We start from the raw sequence: 23944 nt of genomic DNA, 5'->3' as shown, positions 1-23944 counted from the left end.
TATTATATTATATTATATTATATTATATTATATTATATTGTATTATATTGTATTATATTATAGTTGTTTTGGTCTTTAAAATACCAAAATTTCCATTTAGTTTTATATTTTGGTCCGTCTGATGTAACTTTAACATAATAAAATGATTGATAATTTGATCTGCTTTTTACCAAATACCTTTTTACTCTGAACTAATTTCTTGAGCAACTTTTTACTTTTACTTGGGTAAAAATATGTTGAAGTATCACTACTCCTGTACTGAGTACGTCTGCTCAGCTTTAATATTGCTTTGTAAAACCTTTTGACATTTGGTCGTATTCTCTGAAACTTTCTATTTTTATGCACTATTATACTTTTTCTTTATCTACACAGAAACAATGTACAACTTTTCTTTAACCATTTAAAGGAGATGCTTGGTACCAGATGGTCAAAATGCAGATTTCCGCCTGCAGTCACAGGACAGGCTGATGTGATCAAATATGATTTAACAGCTCATGAATTGGTGAAAAGCCAGAATCATAATTCATTTTTCTCTCTAAAACCAATAAAACTACAAACCAACATTAATAATGAGTTCAAATAGACATATTTTTGTTTAATGGGGAAACGTCTTATGTGTTCAAGACTCAGTCGATCTTTTCCCACAGAGCATTGCAAAGCTCCAACACAAGGCAGGAAGCACTCTGTATCCAAAAGCCTCCGGCATCTCTTCCAACCCACCAGCAAATTCGTAAAAAGCCTGAAAAGGTAAGCTAGCGTTCAATAAGAAGCATTAGACGTTCATCTTTTAACTATTTAGTCTGTAACTCTAAGATGTATCATTATTTTCCAGCAGCTAACTTTTATTTTTCAATATTTGCACTAATTTTAGTTGTTAAACTCCAGTTTCTGTTCTTGCTGCGTTCCTCTCCAGAGGTCTGTACCTGACCTCCATATTCTACAGAGACGACAATGTGCTGGTGACTCCAGAGGACCAGATTCCTGTGGTGGAGATAGAAGATTCATACTCCAGCAGCCTCATGCAGGACTTCCTTTGGTTTACCAAGGTAGGAAACAAGAAGCTGTCCTGAGTCTCAGGAGTTTCCAAAGGTTTTGTTTCAGGTTGTCCGTTAGACTTTATGTCCAGTTCCAGATTAGGTTAGACGTCTTTTTACGCCTGCATGGTTTACAGGTCAGAGCTGAAGGGATGAACTTCCTGGGGTTTATGAATCCCATGGTGTTTCTGTGGAACGTAACTCCAAATTAGTTTCAGAAAATTCACCCTTTCAGAATTTTTCATAGAGTACATCTAATATTCGAAATACCAAGGCCCAATGCTACTTGACATGCTACTAGCCGGTGTTTCCAAAGCATCATCTGAATCAGGGAAACATCTAAGACATGCAGGACAGTGTGTTGGGAAACACTGCATCAGATGACCAAAAGAAAGATGATGCATTAGTCGATCAGTGGCAAAACAGCCAAAGTCTGGAAACTGTGTGTAGTTCTTGTTGAACTTTAACTGCTAACTCTGCTGCAGGTGTCGTACTTATGGGAGGAGATATCCTGGCTCCAGCAGTGTCTCAGTCCCTCTCAGTCCTCCTGTTCATGCACCCTGCAGACCCGTCTGAAGATGCTGCAGGCCGTCTCCCAGCTGCAGGTAGCATGGCGGTTCTACAGGCAAATATTCAGAACCATCACCCGACATCTCCCTCTTTCTGCTAACTCTTTGGCGCTTTTTCAGGGAATGTTGGGAACGCAGGACCTTGGCCAGGTGTATTTTGAGCCCATCAAAGACAAACATGGCAACGCGCTGCTGGTCCTGCTGAAGGACATGAACGCCTGCCCCAACCTGGACGGGGTGCGCTGGACGCAGCTTTGTAAGCTCCAGCTGCAGCGCAAGTCCATCTCCTCCCCCGAGGAGCCCACCGCTTTGGACACGCTCCTCATCACGCTCCACGTGAGTCACACAGCAGGAAAGGCCGATCGGAAGTCAGCTCAGCCGCTGGATGACGCTCGTTTCTCAGTTTCCTCAGCAGTAAGGAATGGGATGGAGGGTTTTTAGGAGAAAGCCTCATTCCTGATTTTTTGCCTGACCAGAAATTTGGTAAAATTAAAGGTTACAAAATGTTCTCTCTGAAATTTCTAGGGCTGCAACTAATGATTATTCTGACGATTAATCAATTAATCAGATTTTAAAAATTGGTCCACTCTACATGTTATTCATTTAACCACTTAGTTTGTTTTGTCTTATTTCAAGTGTACTGAGATTTCTGTACCAGATGCAAAAATATTTGGTCAAATTTTGTGTTTCGCAGTTTAGGGCTGCAACTAATGATTACTTCAGTAATCGATTAATCTATCAATTATTCTGGCAATTAATCAGATGAAATATCATTTTATATACAATATTAGATATACATTAAAATACGCAAATACATAAATAACTCAGTACCTTTTTTAATTAAGAAAATAAACATTGTATTGGTTAAATATAATTACGTAACAAAGCGTTTGGAGCTAAAGCTTTAACACTTCAGAACTTTCGGCTAAAACTTATTTACAGACCAAAGTTTTTAATCTTAAATAAAGTATCTATTTTTTGTACAGTTTTTTGCTGTTGCTGCTCTACATGTTTTTTCTTTTCACCAAGTGGCTTTTTTTTAACTCTAGTTAACAATTAAAAAATTGCTAATTTCAATAATAATCGATTAATATGATTGATTGTTTCAGAAATTTCTGTCATATTTTGAAACGTCTCATTCAGAGAAACGTAGAAAACACGAGGCCGCAGTAATAGATCTGTAAACTGAAAAGTGCGTCCAATTACAAGTCCCTCCAATCACTGTCACCCATTTAAACAAACACCAGTTGACCAGACTGAAATGAATGGATCCACGGCGAGCGCTCGGTATTTTACTGGTTTTTTAGGCAGAAGAAGTCATAAATTTGGGATTTTGTAATTATTACCTAACTGTTGTTACTGAATGTTATATAACTGATGTTTTGTTCGCTGAAGTCGCAGCGTTGAAGGGAACCACAAGCTGATTTCCACCCGTAGCTGGGTAAACCCGATAGCATTGTTGCAATGCTGTTTTCGTCTCCAGTGAGCGCTGGTTCTGTTCTTGTGGTTCTGAAACAATGGTGCAGATTCTTCTGGTGAAACCACAGCTCACTAAAGTATTTGTCTTGTGGCGCGTTATGAACAAATTGCACAATGAAAAACAGGGTTATTTTCAGGCCTGATTTAAGGCTGAGATGCATGGAAACGAGTGTTTTCTGGTGGAGTCTGCAGGAATGTTTCCCAGCATGCTCTCTGCTTTCCCAGGAGAAGCTGGCCTATCACAGGCGCAGCAGGAAGCTCCTGTCTCCAGGTTTGTACCTGGGCTACCTGAAGCTCTGCACGTCGGTGGAGCAGATCAGGGTGCTGGTGCCGCAGAAACTGCCCAACGTTCTCTGTCACACCAAGATACGGGACAACAGCAACGTGTCCAGGTGGGAGGAGCTCCAAGCCTACACTGTAAAAACTAACGCTGCACACTTCTTCCTTTAATCAGTGTGGGAACATTTTTACACTTAAATATCTGCTTATTTGAATTTCATAAAATTTACCATTTTAGAATGATTGTTAAAAAAATTATCCTTATTTTAATCTCAGATTTTATTTTTTTTTTAAATTTGAACTTTTCTCAGAATTTCAGTTCTGATATTTTTCAGAATTCTGACATTAATTTCAGATTTTTTTTCTCAAAATTTGAACTTTTTTCTTTGAATTTTGACTTTTCTCAGAATTGTTTTTTTTTTTTTTTCAAAATTCTGACTTTTTCCCAGAAACTGATTTTTTTCTCATCCGGTCTTAAGCATGCACTCCTAACTATTCCTGCCAAACCTTCTTGATCCCTGAAACATGTATTAGTGTAACATGGACAGCAGCTGTACCAACTCTCAGTTTGCTGTTCCTCAGAGAGGAGTGGCAGTGGCTGCAGGCTCTCAGCTCTCTGGATGAAGCTCTGGAAATGGACCAGGACGTTCAGAGCGCGCCGCATCGCTTCTTACACGACCTGCGCGGCGCCGTCAAGGACCTGATGGCGCACATCAACATCCCTGGAAACCAGGTGAGTCCAGAGGCCACGGTCAGGCAGCAGAACCAGAACCGGTCCCATAAAATCACTCAGCTTTGTTGCTGCACTTTCACCGCTGCAGCATCTTAAAGGTGGTGGAGAGGTTTTGCTCAGGACTTCACTTTAACGCAGCTACTTTCTTCCCAGCAGCCAAAGTTTCATGCAGTTTTTGTTTGAATCAGTTGCTCTGCAGTTTTTAAAACTTTAAAAACTTTCTGCGTATCATTGATAAGTGAAGTCTACGCTGTAAAATATAAAGATTTTTTTTTTTTAAGGGAGAACAATGATGTAAAAATCCTCCAGCATTTTTGCTGAATCCTCTGTGTTTTTCCAGGCTCAGGATTTCCGGATCTACAGTCAGGAAGTGCTGGAGTTTGGAGAAAAGGTGTCGTTCCTGCTGCTGCTGCCGCCGTCAGATGAAGTGTGCACGGCTCCGGGTCAGAACCAGCCGTACTCCCCTCGCTCCGGACTCCTCACGCTGCCGCTGCAGATCTTCGAACTCGGTCAGTGGATCAGGAGTCGGCTTCGGTCTTTATCACAGACCTTATCAGGAGAAACCAACGCCTGGAACAGAGCCGCGTTTCTACCACAGAGGATTGGAGCCAACAAACAGGAAAACGGAGAGGAAAATATTTCTGCCAAAAAAAAATTCTAGAAAAATTACAAAGATTTTCAGGCTCTGAAAGTAAAAAAATGGCTAGAAAAAAACTCCGTAATTTTGAGACTAACTTCACAAATGTTCTAGAAAAACCTGGAAAATTCTGAGTTAAAAATTTGCTAGAAAAAACTAAAATTTTCTAGAAAAATATGGACATTTCCAAATACAAAAATTTGAGATTGATCTCAAAACTTGAGTTTTCTTTTTGCAGATTTTTGATGTTTTAAGTTAAATATGTTGTGGTTTTCTAGTAAATTTCTGGGATTACTGTAAATATTTGAGTTTTTTCTAGAAAATGTTAAACTTTTCAAACTCAAACTTTTTTGGAAAAACATGAACATTTCATGAGTTATTTTTCTTTTATTTTTTAATTTTATCCGTTTTTTCTATAAAACTTCTGAGTTTAATCTCAAGATTTCTGAGTTCTTACTGGGAAATGTTTGACTTTCAAAGCTCAGAAGGTTTCCAGAAAAAACAGATTTCTGTTTTTTCTGTTACAACTCAGAATTTTTCATGTTTTTACATGAAAGTTTCTACTATCAATTTTTGACTTTTCAAACTTAAAACTTTCTAGAAAAACTGTGAACATTTCTGAGTCAAAAATATGACCTTTTAAAACTAAAATTTTTTTACTAGAATATTCCTGAGATTAATCTAAACATTTCTTAGTTTTTTGTAGCAATTTTATTTTTATTTCAAAGTTTAGAAATTTTCTAGAAAAAACTTGGAATTTCCTGAATCCAAAAGTTTTACTTTTGAAACTCAAACTTCAAGGTTTTTAGTCGAACATGTCTAATATAAACAGTTCTGAGTTTTTTTAGCACATTTTCGACTTTTTAAACTCAGAAATTTCCAGGTTTTTTCTCAAACATTTCTTAGATTAATCTCAAAATCTTTGAGTGAAAACTCCTCTTCCTTTTTTTGCTTGTCCAACACGCTGTCCTGTGTTTCTGCCTCCCTGCAGTCCACTTTAACGCGTACTGCCCCGGTTTCATCGGCCAGTACTGCAGAGTGTCGGCGCTGCTGGAGCTGGAGTCGCTCATGTCGCAGCAGGCTCTGCGGGAAGCGTTCTCCGAGGCCGAGCTGCTGGCCGCCAAGAAGAAGCACCAGCAGGTCCAGGAGCAGATGCAGGTATCAGCTGCACCACCAGGGAGATCCGCACAGATGCAGCCGAAAGCTTCAGAGACATGAAGACGCCGTGGAGCTGACTGACTTTATTTAATCTGATTCTTGAATTTACTGATATTTTTCGATGCTCTGGTGGAAAAAAACGAGAAAACAATGTAAAAAACAAACAAAAACAAAAAAAAACTATATTTTAATCAGTTTTTATAACATTAATTGAAATTTATTGTGACAATTTTAGACTTTGGCAACTCAGGAATTTCCAATTTTTTTCTAGAACATTTCTTAATCTCAAACTTCTGACAAACTTTTCAAACTCAGAAATGTCCTTGTTTTTCTAAGAAATTACTACATTTCTGTTGTAATGTTACATTTTGTTTAGTCATATTTCTGAATTTACTGATATTTTTTATTCTCTCGTGGGAAAAAAGCACAAAAAGTGAGAAAACAGTTTAAAAAATGCAAAACTATTTGTAGAATATTGATAAAAAATTTACTTTTCAAGCTCAGATTTTTTTTTTTGATGGAGAAAAAAGTAAAAAAAATATTTCAGTAATTTTTTTGTTAATCGACATTTATTGCAACAATTTTCAACAAATTCCAGATTAATCTCAAAACGTCTGAGTTTCTTTCCAGAGAATTTTTAACTTTTCAAACTCAAACGTTCCTGTTTTTCTAGGAATTTTCTTAGATTATTCTGAAACTTTTAGTTTTTGGGGGAATTGTACTTTTTTAAATTTACAGTTACAGTTTTTTTTAACACTAATTGAGGTTTACCAAGACAATTTTCAATACATTTCTGATTAATCTCAAAATTTCTGACTTTTTTCTGGGAAAACTAACTTCACGCTCAGAAAATTCAAAATTTTTCGATAAAATTCTTAAAACTTGAGTTTTCTGCATTCCTTTCCCCCCTAGTCAATCTACAGAGAACCTAATATGCTTTGATATTCATGATGAGCTGAATTGGTTTCTGCAGCAGATGGAGGAGATGTGGCGGGACGCCCGCTGGATCATGGACGCCCTGCAGTACGCCCGCTACAAGCAGCCCACAGGAGGAATCTCCATCAGCTGGATCATAGACTTCTCCAAGGAGGTTCTGCCGGACAAACCGGCCTCCACCTCGTCCCAGCCGGACTTCATGCCGTCCCCCATGCCCTCACCAGAACCCTGCCGCAAACACTCAGGTCAGCAGCACCTGCAGACGGTCTGCACTGCAGCGCCTCGCAGAAACATTCGTCCTGTCCAGAAATGTGTTTTTACGACATTTTGGCAGAGTTTTAAAGCATTAGAGCCGTTTTTCATTATGAGAATAAAGCCGCAGCGAACGTATCGCAGAAGTCCTGCGACTGTAAAGTAAAGCTAAAGATAAATGCATGCCACACTTTTCAGAATTGTATTTATTAAAAAAAAATCCACTACTTAATCTTTATCACTAAATCCCAGTGAAGTTGCACCGATCCAATTGGTATCGGCCTGATCCATAAGGGCAAATCTATTCAGTCTAGTTCTATGCTTTGTGCTCTTATTATTCATTTTGCTTTATATTTAGACATTCTCACTGCACTTCCTGAAATTATTTTACGTCGGCTGTTCTGCTCCTAGTTTCACTGAAAGCTGTTTTTGCGTAATTTATGCAGCTGTTGGTATTTTAAAATGTGCTGTTGAATGTGAGTTTTCAAATTAATATGTAATTCAGTACATCTGTTTCAGAAAAAGAATCGCTTTAAGTCAGTTCAGCCGTTTTTACGTATCGGATCAGTATCAACCGATACATCAGATATCGGTATCGGGAGTGAAAATAGTGGATCGGAGCATCAGTAGTTGTGATCTGACAAAATGTTATTTCTGTCACGTTAAATGTTTCTGGATGATAAATTGTCCTGGAAGTTATTGTGATAAACAATAATATCGTTATTTTAAGACCATTTTCAAGTAATGTAACGGTAAAAATATCATGATAATGCGAGAGCATATTCTCAGAGATTAATACACTTTAAATTCAAAATAAACAAAAATGAGGCTAGTTGAGACCAATTTACCAGACTGAGCATTTTTATCATCCAGTTTTTGGTAGAAAGAGAAAATCGATAAATTCTGATGAAAATATTGATCTCATTTTAATGTATCATGAATTGAATAATTTTCCGAGGCTCTGTAGGTTTACTGTTTTATTGCCTCCCTCAGATTATCCCGGTCTGTCAGATGAAGAGGGTTCCTCTGAAGTCTTCCTCACCACCGACAGCGACTACGACTCCAGCCGGGCGCAGAGCCCGCGTGAGCTGGACCTGCTGCCCCCGTCCCCCCTGTCCTCCTCGGCGCCCCTGGAGCCGCGCGGCTTCCTGCGCAGCGACGGCGGCGGCTCGGGGGGGCTGAGCTGCCCCGGCGGCGGGCGCAGCCCCCTGAGGGACTCCACGCCGGACGTCCTCCAGGCCTCAGAGCCTCAGCTGGGGCGGGACGGCGGCGGCGGGCGGGAGAAGCGGAGGGGCCCGCCGGAGCTGTTCGACAGCGACTTCATCCTCCCCAGCAGGCAAATCGAACTGCTGCACATCACAGAGAAGCGGCAGGCCTTCTGCGTGAGGACCAGCAGCCTGGAGTTCCCGTCCAGCACGTCGGCCCAGCCGCAGCCCCACCGCTCCTCCCCCTGCGCCTCGCCGCAGAGCCGCTGGCACCGGCCGTCGTCGGTGGACCGCTGCTGCTCCGCCGAGCGCTGCGCGCCTCAGCGTCCGCCGGCTCGGACGTTATCGGAGGACAGCGGCACGCAGAGACTCAACTCGCCGTCGCCGGCCGTGTTCAGGAAGGGCTGCCACGCCACGCTCAGAGTCTACCCTCAGTACCGAACCGGGCTGCCCAACGAGACCAGCGTCAAGGTACCGCGGCACCGCCAGCCTGTTTCCCTACGGATGTGACAACAATCCACCCACTGTTTATTTTTAGCAAAATTGTTGGTTCATTTTCTTAGATATTGGTTTTGATCTCTTTTATTTCTTTACATATTTTGTTGCTTGTTTTGATTTTATTTCTTGCCTTTGAGATCTAAAGATATAAAGGACATTATGAATAAAATCTATTATTATCATTAGACCAAAGTTGCCATATTTGTAACATTTTCAGCTCCTGTGGTTCATTCTCATATTATTAAACTTTTTTTTCATAACTTTTTTATAATTTTTATAATACTACAACTTTATTCTTTAATTATTATGACTTTTTTCTCATATTGCAGCTTTTATCTCGTAATATTACAACTTTATACTTATGATTTTTTTTGTTGCATGACCTGATTCTCGTATGATTTTGACTTTTTTATCTCACGACTTTATTCTCCTTTTTTCTCTTAGTTTGTCCCGTAGCACTTTGTGGGTTTTTTAACTAATTTCTCTGAGTTTCTGTTTAATTTTCGTCTGTTTTTAGTTGCTGTTTGTGTCTGTCTGAAGCTAAGCCTCTTCCTCCTCCTCCTCTCCTTGTGTTGCAGCTTTGTGTAACTTCGGCCACGACGGCCCGGGAAATGGTCCAGCTGGTGGTGCAGGAGATGAACGCGGTGTCTCGGCGCCTGCTGGGCGGCGGCGAGGAGCAGCAGCAGTGTGTGTGCTACGGCCCGGAGCAGGTGAAGCACTTCGGCCTGGTGCTGGTGGTGGACAACAGGGAGAAGTGGCTGCAGGACGACTTCTGCCCCCTGGAGCTGCAGAACCCCTGGCTGCGGGGCAAACTGTGCGTTCGCATCAAGGACTACTCTCCTCTGGCGCTCAAACACAGCCGGGCCACCATGGTGTGACGCGCCTTCGGGTTTTTAAACCTGTTTAAATCCGTGAATTCGGCCGTTTTGTTGCTTCGACTGCAAACTGTAACATTCTGAGTGTTTTTATTTTTTCTGAGAATCTGTTTCTATGAAATGTGTTCTCCCAAACAGAAGAGCTTTTTTTCTACGAACGTCAGACCCTCATATGGACGCCAAATGAACGCTCGACATGAAACAAAGAAAAATCTTTTTTTCTTCATGCTGTCAGAAATCGTTGAGCAGAAGATTGTGACACTGAGCAAATATCACAGTCTGATGTTTGGCACGGCTGGAACCAGCACTTTGGGCTGCGCGCCTTTCCAAAATGACACAGTCTTCATCATCCTCATCATCATCGTCATCATCGTCATACTGCGACGGCGTGCTCGGGACATGGTAGAAAAAGGAGGAGTACATTTCCACCATAAGACTCAGAAATGTTGAAAATTTGCTTAAAAAAACTTCAAGATTTTTGAAATTCAGAATCAGAGGTTTTAATTTCAAATTGTTTTGAGGTTTTTTTTTTTGGAGCTCTGAAATTTCTTTTCTTTTTCTGGGAAATTTCTGAGATCGATCTCCAATTTTCTGATTGTATTTTCTTGAGATTTTTGTTTTTATACTTTTCAAGCCCTGAAGATTTGGTCTAGAAAATTTTAGGTTAACCCAAAAACATTCAGATTTTTTTCAGCAAATTTTCAACTTTTCAAGCTTAGAAATCTCCGGTTTTCTCTAGAAAATCTCTGTGATCTCAAAACGTCAGTTTTTTGGCAGAAATGTTCTTTTTCCCATACAGTGGCCCTAAGCTGCTGCCATTGCATCGTCACAGCCAAACAGAAAGGGCTTCTCCCATGAGCTCTTTATGTTACGACTCTCAGAGCTTCAGGCTTCGGTCTCCAGAGATGCTACACGTTGTTGAAACATGTTCAGAAGTAAAACATGAGGAAGCATTCGACCTGTAAGCCGCTCAGAGCCGCTCTTGGTTTCTCCCTTGCCTGGTATTTAGCAGCCAAGCAGGAAATAATGAACATTAGCACAAAATTCGGTGGTGCTGTCTTGGCTAAAGTCGACTCTAGTTCAGCTAAAATAGATCCTATTAAACCAGCTAATTTTCCAAACAGGGAAAAAGAAGCAATACTCTCCATTGTGTTGGTTTAAATTGAAATAGACATGATGCAAACATTCATTAGCTGCCATTCTGGCCTTTGACCTTTCATGGAGCAGCTGTAAGTTTCATCCTGATCCTGCATCAGTTGGATGTTTCACACCTGCTTTGATTTGAAGGACTTCTTCATAACTCGGCAGCCACGTCTCTGGTTCTGTTGCGCTTCACGCTGAGCTCTTCTCCACAGGCATCAGGAATGTTTCTAAGGCTTCAGGAGGTCCTGTGTTTCTGCAGATAAACAGAAACACAGTTTCAAAGCAAGCATTTAAAAGCACGTCACAGAAGAAGAGTTAAGGCAAACAACAGGTTCTCACCTGCGAGGTGAGGCTCTGGTGACTGTTGTAGAAATCCACTGGCCTGTCTGAAAAACACATGCACAGTAAATGTTGTTTGTTTTAGCTTTATAAGCGTTCTTACACATTGTCGTCACTCAGACCCAAACAGATATTCATTTAGCATAAATTCAGATTAGATGGTACAGAATGCTAAAACTAGCGGCTAATCTGTTCTGGTGTCTCCAATCTGAAAAATGTCACAAAGCTCTTAAAACATCATGATATTTAGAAGTTATTTCCCCAGAAACTAAAGATTTTACACATCAAACATGCAGGTTTGGAGGCGGTGCGCCACCAAAAACTTCCTGTCTAAAACACTGACAATGGAACAAATTATTGGTGCTACACAGTGGCGCAAAAAGTGGGTATGCAGCGCATATTGAGATTAGGGACGCACCAAAATGTCAGCATCAACATCCGATACCAGACATTATTTAATATATCGGTAAATCTGATAAATAACACTGGGCCGATACAACCAATATTTATTTTTTTTATCTGTTTCTGGTTGGTTTTTTTCTCCTAAAGGTGTTGAAATGGTAGTAAAATACACATAACATTGGTAAATATCGGTTATTGCTCATAACAGAAATATTAATATCGGATATCGGCCCAATTTTTCTGCATCGCTGCATCCCTGATTAAGATGTTCATATATATCAGATAACTGTAACAAAACTGATAACGAGAAACCGTTAAAACAGATTAAACTGAGAAAAAAAAAGTTTAATTAGAAGCAAAACTCCACCCACAGAAAACGAGGAAGATGGAAAAAGATGTAAATATCTACCTGGTACATAATTTATTCCATGTTTAATGCTTAAAAAAAGAGCAAAAAAAAAAGCTTGTTAGCCCTGTGATCACGATGGAAAGAGAAAAAAATGGGAAGTAAATAAAAGTATCTACTAAAATGAAACTGTTACCTTTTCAGATGCATTTTAAATTTAATTTAAATGACTTTTGTTGAGTTTTTATGTTCCAGAAACCACAGTGAGGTATAAATATTTGTTTACAGTTCTGGCTACTCTAACAGATCTTCCTGCACAAAAGTGAAGCTTCTTACCAACCAAACATTCCCTTTTTAAAATATTACTGGATTATGTAACATTTCCCATTTCATTATTTCAGGTTCTTTGACTATTTTTGCACCAGATGAAATGATTTTCTGCTCCAAAATGTCGCCTGCAGGCTCAGCAGCATTTATTGCTGTAAATAAAAGCGAGTACAATGTAGCATCGAGTTTATTGAGTTTACTGACTCGGTTACTGTAGCATGTTGAACCTGCTAGCGGGGCGCTAACAGACGCGTCCTCACTGTTTACAGAGCTGACCTTTCTTACACATTTACAGCCTGTTTTACATGTAAACTGCCGTATAAAGATGTTCTGATGCGTCGTAACTGGTTTTACTGATGGCTCCAGCTCTCATGTTAGCGCCTAGATGTCCTCTTTACTCGTGTTTTCTTTTTTTTCTTTTTTTTACGACGGCCATCTGCAAAGACAAATGACTCGGCCACAAACTGAACCAAGGAGATCAGGGGATGAATGTACTGTATCTGCCCTCAATGTGAAGCTAACCAGAGATGGATGGGAGGGGGGAGGCTGTGACCACTGGAGATGTCAAAGGTCAGTGACATTACGGGCTCTGAAATGAGGGAAAAGAAGGTTTTGAATTCCCTTTCTGGTGTGGTAAAAATACAGCCCTGTGTTTACAAGGAACTGTTGGTGGATCCATCAGGCAAAGTCATGAAGGAGACATCACGTCACTTTTTTAAAATTTATTTTTATTGAACAATAAATGAATATTACAAAATAAAAGCCGTCGTTTGTTTAGTTCTTTTAACAGATCTGCTGTACGGGAGAGTAGGAACTTTCTGGGTTGTTACCTCTGAGCTCTTCCTGTTAGGAGCGTAAATTAGCCGTAGCTCGCTGTCCTTGCTGCTTAAACTTTAACTGGGTGCACATTATATTTTTATCTATGCTTTCACATGTTCCATTAATTCATCTGATAATGATCAGAGTGACATATAGCCGGCTGTCTGGCGGTGACCTCAGCGCCGTTTGCCACCCCGTCGATGAAAGCGGGATGGCGAGCAGCTGCAGGATGAATCCCACGCTCGTTTAGGCTGTAAGTCGGTCACCAACGATGAACAGCGATGGAAACATTTACTGCTTTTCAAACTATTGTACATCTCTCTTTAGCACTGCCTTCATCAGTTGCAGACTCAACCTTATTCTGAGTGTTCATGCTTTGGATGAAGCACTCAGACCGACGCATGTTTGGATAAAAACAAACGTGTCGGATTGTGAAAAGAAGGAAAACAACTATTTGTCACTTATGGACCAAAGGAAGCAGAAAGAAAAAGGGTTTGCTTTTAAAAATTCACTTTGGTCTTCAGGTAATTTATTATTCTACAAGCAAACACAGTTGGGTCACACTTATGCTAACATGCTAAGAGCGGTTCTGATATTTTGCTAGCATATTAGCATTTTTCTAGCCTTGAATACATTTAGCACACTCGACTACCTCTAAATTAAATTAGAGAGGAATACAACACTGAAAAAACAGAAAATCTTATTTTTGTCTAGTTTCCAGTGCAAATATCTTAGTACACTTAAAATAAGACAAAGGTAACTGATAAGTAGCTTTTCAGCAAGAGGTAGGAGTTTGATTTATGTCAATAATTCATTGATATTCATATAAAAGTGCTACTTCAGTGGCAGATTATTACATGGGGAAAATGTGAAGTTTACTGGTGAGTTAGTTTTGCATTACTTAAAGTGCACTACAAACTAGAACAAAAATACTTGCCAAGATTTTGTGGTTTTGCAGTGCATGGTTACACTTGTTAATAAAACAAAAACATGCAAAAAATCCCATTAATGATTTTTTAAGAGCCTAAACATGTTCCCCTCACTTCACATGGTTGGATTTAGTGCATCAACATCACTTTATACAATATTTATAATTAGCGCTGCTTTCATTTTTGGTTTGCAGTTCCCACCACTGAAAAAAGGCTTTATCGCCCCCATGTGGCTGTAATAGAAACTGGAATTGCTCTAAAGGTGTGCCCAGTCGTCAACGAGATCCAGTCAGTTGGTGTTTGTAGATACAGAATGGTTTGGTAATCTACAACAAGAAACGTAAAGTTTGATTTGAAATGATGCCAAATCTACACATTTTCACACATTTTACAAAAGAATATTCACAGTTATGCTAATAACTGAATATTCCAGAGCTTTAAGTGTACAATTAAATATTCGTCAGCAAAGAAACACTGAGGAACTCCTGCTTCTAAAGATAAAAACTCCTCCGTTTGTATGTCCTGCAAGTCAGCAAGCAGCAGAACGCCTATTTTTACTTTTGCATTAATACGTTTTTATGTTGCACGCTCCTGTTTATGCGCTGCGTGTTTATATGTTTAGTTGACTCATGATCCTGGGGTTGAATTCTGGCTCGCCAGCTTGCTTTCAGCAGGCTCATATCACAGTGCTCCCTTGCTAGCCCCATGTGTTTTTTCAGCCCTTGAGCAAATAAAATGCTGCATGCTTCCCTGTCAACAGATCCTACAAACATTAATGTGAAGAAGGACGCACAAACACACGCACTGGCACACAGCGGCCACTCAAGAATCTTGATATATGGATGTGTAAATGCACATGTGTACCATTTGGAAGATTTACACTTTTAAGCTATATCAGGACAAATCCACACACGTTTCTCAAGCATCTTATCACACACAAGCCAGGCAGCAACGCTTGCCAAGTCACTACACCTTTAAGAGCAGCCCTTTAGCATTTATTGACAGTAACTTAAGAATTGTACTGGAATTCTGACACCTCCTAATTTTAAACCTTCTGACTCCAGGAGGACCCGATCTAAATATAACCTCTGGCACATATCTGAATACGCATAAAGAAAACATTCCAAAAACGCCTTGAATAGTGGCTATTCATGCTCAGAAACAGAGATTCAATGTGGAATGCGCCTCGCAGCGGCACGCAGCGCGTCCCGTGACTCGACAAATCCCCGTGTCCAACAACAGGCGCAGGTTAAGGTCCAGTACCAGTCGGATCCATCCGATACCAGCCTTTATGAGCACTTCCACTGGCATGGACGTCAGATTCGGAGGTTGTTAAGATTCCTTGCAGAAACTGGATGAGTGCAAACAGCTTGTAGCATACAACCTGCAGTCCATCTGAAAATCACTTCGCCGCCACAGTGGACAGATTTTTGGGTGCTTGTCTACTTCCTCTCCTTGTGCTACGTTTGATCCCTGCAGAAGTTAACGGCAGTTAATATGCAAAAAAAATAAAATATCACATTTGGACATTTATTTATTTCATATGGGTCTAAAACTACTTAAAAAAAAAACAACCAGCATTCCAAAATTCAACAGCCACTGCCCCGTTACCTAGCAACCATAGTCCAGCCCCGTTACCTAGCAACACAAGCAGAGCTCCAACACAACACTCAAGAGCAGCACTACTTCAACATATTTTTACTGAAGTAAAACGTTTCCATCCAAAAAATTACTCAAGTAAGAATAAAATAGTATTTGGTAAAACGTCGACTCAAGTACTGAATAAGTGAACAAATTATCAATCATTTAATATTTAGAAATTACATCATCAGATGGACCAAAATTTAAAGTGGAAATTTTGGTATTTTAAGGACTAAAATGACAATAATTCATATAAGTAGCAAAAAAATAACAAAATCAGGCAAAAGAACATTTTTCCTAATCAGTTTTTTCAATAAAAAAAAACTTATGAAACTGCAGGTGTGTGTCTGGTGAGTTTTTGGTTTGTTTTTCATTCAGTGGGTAGAAAGTCCAGAAATGTTACTCAAGTGAGAGTTGAGATACTTCAAAATAAAATTTTCAAGTAAAAACTGCAGTGTAGTAAAAATGCTCCTAAAAGTTTTGTTGTTGTTGTTGTTGTTGTTGTTGTTTTAAGTTACTCAAGTAAATGTGTTGAATAAAAGTAACTCACTACTAATTAACTCTGGTTTTACTGCTGCATGTGCTGTACAATGGCTACTGGAAAAGACAAATGTCTTGTTGACTTGCTGCGCTCTTGTTGGTTATGCAGGAGGCTCCACTCCTGCTTTTCGAAGATGTATGTCTCAGTCTCATGACCACAGTTGGAACATATCAGTGTCATCGCTTTACTGACAGAGAAACAATTGCGACTCCAATGCTTGAAACATTTAAAGATCAAAGCGACCGTTTGAAAGTTTTCTGTTCAACATTGGATTTATGATGGAGGATGACACAGGAGTGGATATTTCACTCCATCCCACTGCTGCAGAAAACAATCCTGTCCAAATCCCAGGCCAGAGTAAAAGAAAAAAAAAAAAAAAGATTTCTATCCCGTCCCACTTCCCGTAAAATGACTCTCCTGTACCGCTCCCATTTTTCTTCTTCATTTAGCCTTTACACTAACTTTTATTTGATCTCCTCCCCATTCTGTTTTAGGCTACTTTGCCTTCTGCAGTTTTATTTGAAAAGACGTGGTAACAGGAATAGTTCATCTGTTACCACGGCATTTACTGCTTTAATCAAAACAACAAACACAGGAAACATTGTGTGCTTCTGGGCCTTGTAGTTCTTTTGACTTCCATTAAAGTCTGAGTTTTTAAAAGAAAACTACAAAATGGCAGCGCCTGTCCTATTTCATCTGTCATCATAACGCTTTTGTTCTCGCTCCCGTTTTGGTTCCGTTAACTTTTTATCCTTTACCATCCCAGTCATGTGATTAACAGTAAATTTTACTCCCATCTTCCGGTAATCTCTAAAAAATATCAGCCTCTGGTTTATAGAGAGGATCAGATTAGCGACAGACATGATGGGATGTGTATAAATTTGGTTGTGTGCTGCAGACAGTGACAGGAAATCCAAGCTAAGATGTGGTAGGTAAACATTACTGTCAGCTTCTCCTGTTGGATTGATGCATGTGAGGGAATTTGGTATTTATTCCAGATAAGTAAGCTTAATCTCCCTCATAAAGGGCAGTAATCCAGATTAGAACAATGGCTTGAAGGAAATTACCAAAGACAAACTGGAAAGTCCATCAACATCAAGGAATTACATGATTACTGACTCGCAACAGACAGTCGGGCAACTGGTGGAGAACCTAAAACATGTAGTGACAGTGAGTCAGGATTGTCCCAGGAAGATGGCTTGAGAAGAGAGAACATATAAGAACAACCTCTAAAAGATGGCGACACCACAACAGATCCCCAACTCCATCCTACCAATCCTCACGAACAAGACGCCAAGATACATCATACATGAGGCAGCCATATTGCATTCAGAGAAATATCCGACTTTCCATGTAGGTGTTCCAATCGAAAGGTGGTGCCCTGGTTTTCTCCAACTGGGAAACTAGAACACGCTGAAATTCAATGGAACGCAACATTATTTACCAATCACTACCATCCAAACACGCACTTGGACGGTTCACTGATTGGTCGGCGCCCTCATGTCTGAGCATGGATTCCTTTCATTTTGTTGAAAGAAAACACCATCTGGAATACTCTGTCACAAAACATTTTTTGCATATGGAGATGGAAAATCTAACTAAGTTATTTTCAATAGCAACATGATGTTCAGTTATTTCACTTCTTTGATCCACGGATGTCAAAATGAAAAACGTTCTCATGCCTCACACAATAGTTTGGTCCATTGCTGTGAACAACTCGGTAAGAAATGTCGCGCTGCAGAAAACACAAATCTTACAGAGTAGTTTTTTAGTTTCTGGTGGAAATATCTTAGTTTACATGAAATAAGCCAAAACTAACAATCAATGAAAACATGGGAAAAAATGACATTGTAAGTGAAATAATCTGCCAGAGGAACTAAAACTTTTTTCATCAATATTAAGGAATTACTGACTTAAAAGAAGCCTCTATTTCTTACTGTAAAGTTACTTCTAAGTTAGTTTTGTCTTATAAGCTATTTGCGCCAGAAACTAGACATTAATACTTGTTAAGGTTTGTGTTGTTTTTTTTGCAGTGTAAGCATTCTGCACTCGTGTCTTGAAGCATTAAAGGGGCAGGATGATGCATTTTACAGGCACAGGGTGAAGTGTTATAGCACAGTAAGTAACTATAGTTTAAAAAGATACTATATGTATCAAGAAATTTGACTTCCTGATTTGGCACCTTAAAATTGGACCTTTGTCTCTTTAAAAACTCCTGCTCTTTCTGAAACTCTGCCTTCTGGAAGTCATCGCAACATGGCTCCTCTATTAACCCTTTAACAATGTTTGTCCTCGCATTTCACTCAGACATAGCTTGTATAATTATGCACAGGTCCACCAGGTGTTTGCTAATTGCTGCTGGCTAGTCTGAAGGAGCTGACTAAAGCGCAAAAAAAAAATTATTTTACATGAAACAGCAGCTTTAACTTGTTTCAAATAATAGGGATACACTATCATAATAAAACCTAAATGAAAAATGAACGTAATTTGGACTTTATGCAATGAGGGCATCACCTGTCATTTCAACACCAGCCGATTCCAGCTTCCCAGCTAGCGGTGGATTATCAGCAGCGTACATGTGTGCTTACGTGCCGGCTCCAGCGCGTGTGTGAGGGGTTTTGTAAATGCGTGTACAGTGGGTGGGAGAAAATAAAGCCTACCACTACGGCATCACTCATTTCTGTCTCTCATTCTCCTTCCCCGGGGCCCATAAACCTTTAAAGCACCTATAAAACACTTGGCAAGGCCTTTTTGAAGTTTTTATGAAGATCAGGCTTTATTGTTCCCTAGAGATGAGCCCCACTCCGCTGGCGCCTCGGAGCTTTCTGGAAGTGCCAGTGAATTCGGAGCGGGAGGTGTGGGTTTGGGGCTGGGTGGTAGCGGAGGAGGTAGTCCCATGGAGGAGAGAAGGTTTAGGAACGGGAAGGGTGCTGCGTTCGGATTCCCTGGCGTATGCATGTCAGCTTGGCAGATTACCGTATTTTCCGCACTATAAGGCGCACCACATTATAAGGCGCACCTTCAATGAATGGCCTATTTTAAAACTTTTTTCATATATAAGGCACACCGCATTATAAGGCGCATAGAATAGATGCTACAGTAGAGGCTGGAGTTACGTTATGCATCCACTAGATGGAGCTCCACTAAACGGGATATCAACAAAACAGTCCGACTCCGGTCGGCGAGGAGAACCTTCCTCGACTGGGCCGGACGATGGTCACCCTTCTCCGTTCGAGCACAGCATGTTGGTGGAGAAGGTGGTGCTAAATGACCTGCAGACGACCTGATTCTAGACGGTCGGTAGGTAGATAGGTCAGTCAAACTTCATTAACAAACCAGCGTTCTGACAACTATCCCAGCATGCGCCGCGCGCTTCTTCTTCTTCTACGGGCGAAAATGAAGTCGGCAGCTGCTTACCGTAGTTGCTAGACCTGTTGTGGCTCAATGTTGGTCCATATACAAGGCTCATCGGATTATAAGGTGCACTGTCGGATTTTGAGGAAATTGTTTGAGGTGTTACTTATAGTGCAGAAAATACGGAATATCTTTGTCTTCGGGTGCTAACTTTATGTTATTTGTACACCTTTTAGGTTAAAGTTGTCAAAATCAAAGCGATGTTCACACTGCAGCCTGAAGTGACCAATTTTTGGTGAAATCTGATTTTTTTTCGCGTCGTCATTCCCACTTCCAAATACATGCGACTTGTATGTGATTTCCTGCAAACGACTTGACAGTGTCCCACAGGCGCAGTAGAGGGCGCAAAACTTCACACATAGAGAGCAAGCTCAGTGTTTTACCAACCAACACAAAAAAGTAGTAGAAGAAGAAGTGCTCAGAGTTTGAGGAAGTAAACGTGGAAGCTAATGGAGGAGCATATCTTACGATTTTGAAGTTGTTGTCCGACCAGAGCCAGAACATTAACAACTGAATCCCCATCATGGACCCCATGCATGTTATTGTTTACAACTGGAAGTCTAGTGCATGTCCATAACGCTGGAGGGTGGAAAAGACGATTCTTTTACCTGCCATCCGTAGCCGCGCTGCAGCAGGAGAGTGATCCTGTTAACTAAATGAAACCTGGAGATGTAGCTATTATTAATTTAGTGCCATGCATGACAGCAAAGGGAAAAATAACACAGAAAAACGACTTAAAACCACATACTTCTCGCTCCCTGTGTCAGTGACACTACATGCAGACTCGTTGCCATAGCAACTGACAACAACGCCACTTTATGTTTCAGGATTCAACACCAAAAACACTCAAACATTTCCCACACAAAGAACAGAACATTCAGCTCATTACAGTTTTTTGTTTTTAGGCTTGATGTTTATTATTAATAAGTGGTAGATTAGCTACGGCTGTTGGCTAAGCTAACACAGCTATGGTTGATTAGCTAATTTAAACACCTGCTCTACTGATGATCTGTCAGAGTTGGTGTATAGGTCGCCTTTCTTTTTATTTTGTAACCGAACCAAAACACACAGAATTATGCAGCACATCTTCATGTTACGGTTGTCATAGTCAAGCTAGCATAACTGTACTACTTCCCTCTCCACAATTTTTTTAATTAAAACTTTTCCTGTCCTTGTGGTGCTGACAATTAGTAGCAAAGTACAGCGTTGTATTTTTTTTTATATATCATGCATACATTTAAGATTTAGTGCATTATATTGATAACTTGACAGCTAAAACCAATGCTAGTTATTGTTAGTGAGCAACTTTTTGCCCTCCAGCAGGAAAATGGGATCTTGTGTGCGTTACATCATGTTGTAACGGGTTTTCCTGGTGGCGCATATCAGGAAGCAGAATAGTGATATTTGTCAAGTATCGATGACGTTCCGGTCGGATGAATGCAACCTGGCCGTTCAGATTCAGGTCACATTTTAAAAGATTGGGTATGTATCGTATATCCAAATGCCCTGGGTCAGATTTAAAAAAAACTCCGATCTGTGTTGTTCAGACTGTCATGAAAGGATCAGACTGAACGCATTTGGGAATTGGGTCACTTCAGGCTGCAGAGTGAACGTAGCCCAAATGAGAACATTCTAATAAAAGCACATGTGCGTGCCTGCATGTTTGTTCGCAGACGTCGGGGCCAGCAGGTTGCGTTCTTGTTGTTTGAAGTGGAGCTCTGTTGTTCTCATGGAGCTAAATGAATGGAGCCGGACCCCCCTCCATCTGTCTGATCCAGCGGCACCGGCCCTCCCTCCCAAATCCCAGCCCTGACGCCCGACGCGCTGGCCCCCTCAAAAGAACAGTTGGCAAACGGACAGCCCGTTACACAGCGGAGGGCGACGGTGCTCACCTCTGCGGACGCAGAATGTGAAGGCTACACCAGAGATTAGTTTACGTTTGTGGATACTGGTGTATCTTAACCTAAGTGGTTGTTAACGCGGGAGTGCGTGTGTGGGAGTGTGTGTCTGTGTGTTGGGAGTGGCAGTTACGAGTCAGTGGCCGTGACATCAGCCCCTCTAGTGCCTTTGATTCTCTCTTTGCCCTCTGCAGGGCTCATTGTCATCTAAAAGCAAATTTAACCGAGGCGCTGACAGGATCATATCTCTGTTTGGATCTCCACAACTTACCTAGAAACAGTAGGTAGTTACTACAGTTGGGTAGTAACTACTACTCACATTTACCTGAGTAACCTTTTTGAAAATTTACTTTTAGGAGTATTTATATTATGCTGTAGTTTCTCTACTCCTACTTGAGTAAAATTTCTGGACTTTCTACCCAGTGAATGAAAAACAAGTTTTAACCAAAAATTCAGCAGACACTGACCTGCAGCATTTCATTGAAAGAAACTGATTTGGAAAAATGTTCTTTTGACTGATTTTATTTTTATTAATTATTGTCACTTTGATCTTTAAAATACCAAATTTTCCACTTAGCTTCATATTTTGGTCCATCTGATGATGTAGTTTTAAAATATTAAATAATCGATAGTTTGATCAGGTATTCAGCAGGTGAGTAGACTTTATACCAAATATGTTTTTACTCTTATTTGAGTTGATTTTTGTAAAGCTACCAGTAACTGGATTGCTTTTTTGGTTATTTGCACCAGAAAGTAATCAAGTTACAAAACAGATAAATTATATTCAGAGGTGGCAGAGCAGGCAATAATTGTAATCAAGTAAGAGTAGCAATACTTCAACATATTCTTACTCAAGTAAAAGTAAAAAGTAGCCATACAAGAAATTACTTTAGAGTATTTGGTAAAATGTCTATTCAATCACTGAGTAACTGATCAAATTATCAATTGTTTAATATTTAAAAATTACATCATCGGATGGACCAAAATATAAAGTTAAATGGAAATTTTGGTATTTTAAAAACTAAAATGACAATAATTCATATAAGTAACAAAAAATAAAATCAGGCAAGTAAGGAGTACTGCCACCTACAGGTGGGAATTAGAATCACCTAAAGCCAATGTGTTAGATTATTTTTTTGTAGGAAATTTGCGATAAATTCACAATTATTCAATAGTACCAAAAAAATGCAAAGACCTCTTGATTTTGCATGAATTTCCACAAACGCAGAATTGCAAAAAACTGATTTCTTGAATGTTCTTTTTATGTGTCTAGAGGGCCACAAAAAACGCTGTGTCAGACCGGATCTGGCCCCTGGGTCTTGAGTTTGACACATGTGCCTTACATGTATCCAATTGAAAACAATTGTCACCAACAATTTAAAATCGTCTCCAAATGTTCACCTTGCGAAGAACTAAAGCCAGAGTCTTCATTAGCATTCAGCACTAAGATCAGCATCCTGGAGGCTGGAAGTAATTTGTTCGCTACAGACATTTAGGGCCCAATCCACATTAGTCATTAGCATAACTAGCATCCTAAAACAAAAACGCAACATCACACTGGTGTTTGTCAGAGTCAGATACTTCAGAACCACAGACAGGACCGTTTGGTGCCAAGGAGGCTTCCAAAAAACACAAGGAAACAGGAGTTTCTATTCAGCAGAGCGGTGGAACTGATGGACGTGTATCCTAAACACACACACACACACACACACATACTAACCTCAGCTCCAACTCCCTTTGTGCAAAGGATGATGTCATGCTTTCTGAAAACATAGGGGTGCTGGGGGCTTCATGGGGTGGTGGTGTGGGATTCCTTTGGTCCTTTCAAGTTTGCAGGGGGAGTCTTGGGCCAGGCAGGGTAGCCGGTACGAGGGCAGGAGGCTCAGCTCTGCCACCCCCCCCAATTCCTCCGCCACCCCAGCAAGCAGCCACATTAGGCACGCTCCGGCCGCGCCATCAAAGGCCCGGCTCGCTGCACACTCACACACACTTTCAGAAGCTCCCAGTCGCTTCCAAAGTGCACGTATGGATCCGCGGGCACAAGTCAAGCGAGCCGCTTCTCACTTGGCTGAAACAAACGCGTGCCTAAAAATAATGACGTACAAGCGTACACCCACACAATAAGTGCACACACTCCCATACCAGCAGATCAAACGCGCGCACACTTCAATCACACCCGCCCCCCGCGGCTGTGTTATTGTTTTGAAAATATGATTGCGGTGACGGATGGGACGGGGTAAGCGGAGGGCTCTGGCAGGGGCGAGTGGCAGGGCCTCTCCATTGTGTCCGACCAGTGTGAGTCTGTGTCCATAGCTATAGAAACTGGGGCCACACTGGGAAGGCATGCTTTCATCTCCACCACAGGCCCACCGATGGCAATAAGGGGTCAAATAAATCCCCCTGGATGCAGGGTGAACATGTGTGTGTGTGTGTGTGTGTGTGTGTGTGTGTGTGTGTGTGTGTGTGTGTGTGTGTGTGTGTGTGTGTGTG

The 23944-nt window shown here is 40.7% G+C and overlaps 1 protein-coding gene and 1 long non-coding RNA gene across 4 annotated transcripts in view; one reads left to right on the top strand and one right to left on the bottom strand.

Moving 5' to 3' along the window:
• The window catches only part of ankfn1b (ankyrin repeat and fibronectin type III domain containing 1b), a 69014-nt gene extending 59222 nt beyond the window's left edge, over nt 1-9792 (top strand). For all 3 annotated transcript variants that reach the window (XM_015045855.1, XM_015045853.1, XM_015045854.1), the window contains exons 11-21: nt 648-747; nt 914-1046; nt 1520-1639; nt 1724-1939; nt 3308-3474; nt 3944-4094; nt 4435-4603; nt 5723-5889; nt 6863-7070; nt 8071-8753; nt 9359-9792. In XM_015045855.1, coding sequence (XP_014901341.1) covers nt 648-747; nt 914-1046; nt 1520-1639; nt 1724-1939; nt 3308-3474; nt 3944-4094; nt 4435-4603; nt 5723-5889; nt 6863-7070; nt 8071-8753; nt 9359-9658 — 2414 coding nt within the window. In that variant the 3' untranslated portion in view covers nt 9659-9792. The remainder of the gene's footprint in view (nt 1-647; nt 748-913; nt 1047-1519; nt 1640-1723; nt 1940-3307; nt 3475-3943; nt 4095-4434; nt 4604-5722; nt 5890-6862; nt 7071-8070; nt 8754-9358) is intronic.
• A 388-nt stretch (nt 9793-10180) lies between these two features.
• The window catches only part of LOC106955594 (uncharacterized), an 18383-nt gene continuing 4619 nt past the window's right edge, over nt 10181-23944 (bottom strand). The window contains exon 2 of the long non-coding RNA XR_001426615.1: nt 10181-11184. This is a non-coding gene — a long non-coding RNA (uncharacterized LOC106955594). The remainder of the gene's footprint in view (nt 11185-23944) is intronic.

Source organism: Poecilia latipinna, unplaced genomic scaffold (assembly GCF_001443285.1).
Source record: "Poecilia latipinna isolate Pla-1442-1.1 unplaced genomic scaffold, P_latipinna-1.0 Scaffold751, whole genome shotgun sequence".
Taxonomy (NCBI): domain Eukaryota; kingdom Metazoa; phylum Chordata; class Actinopteri; order Cyprinodontiformes; family Poeciliidae; genus Poecilia; species Poecilia latipinna.
The sequence above is the reverse complement of the archived record's forward strand: the minus strand, read 5'-3'. Positions and strand labels throughout refer to the sequence as shown.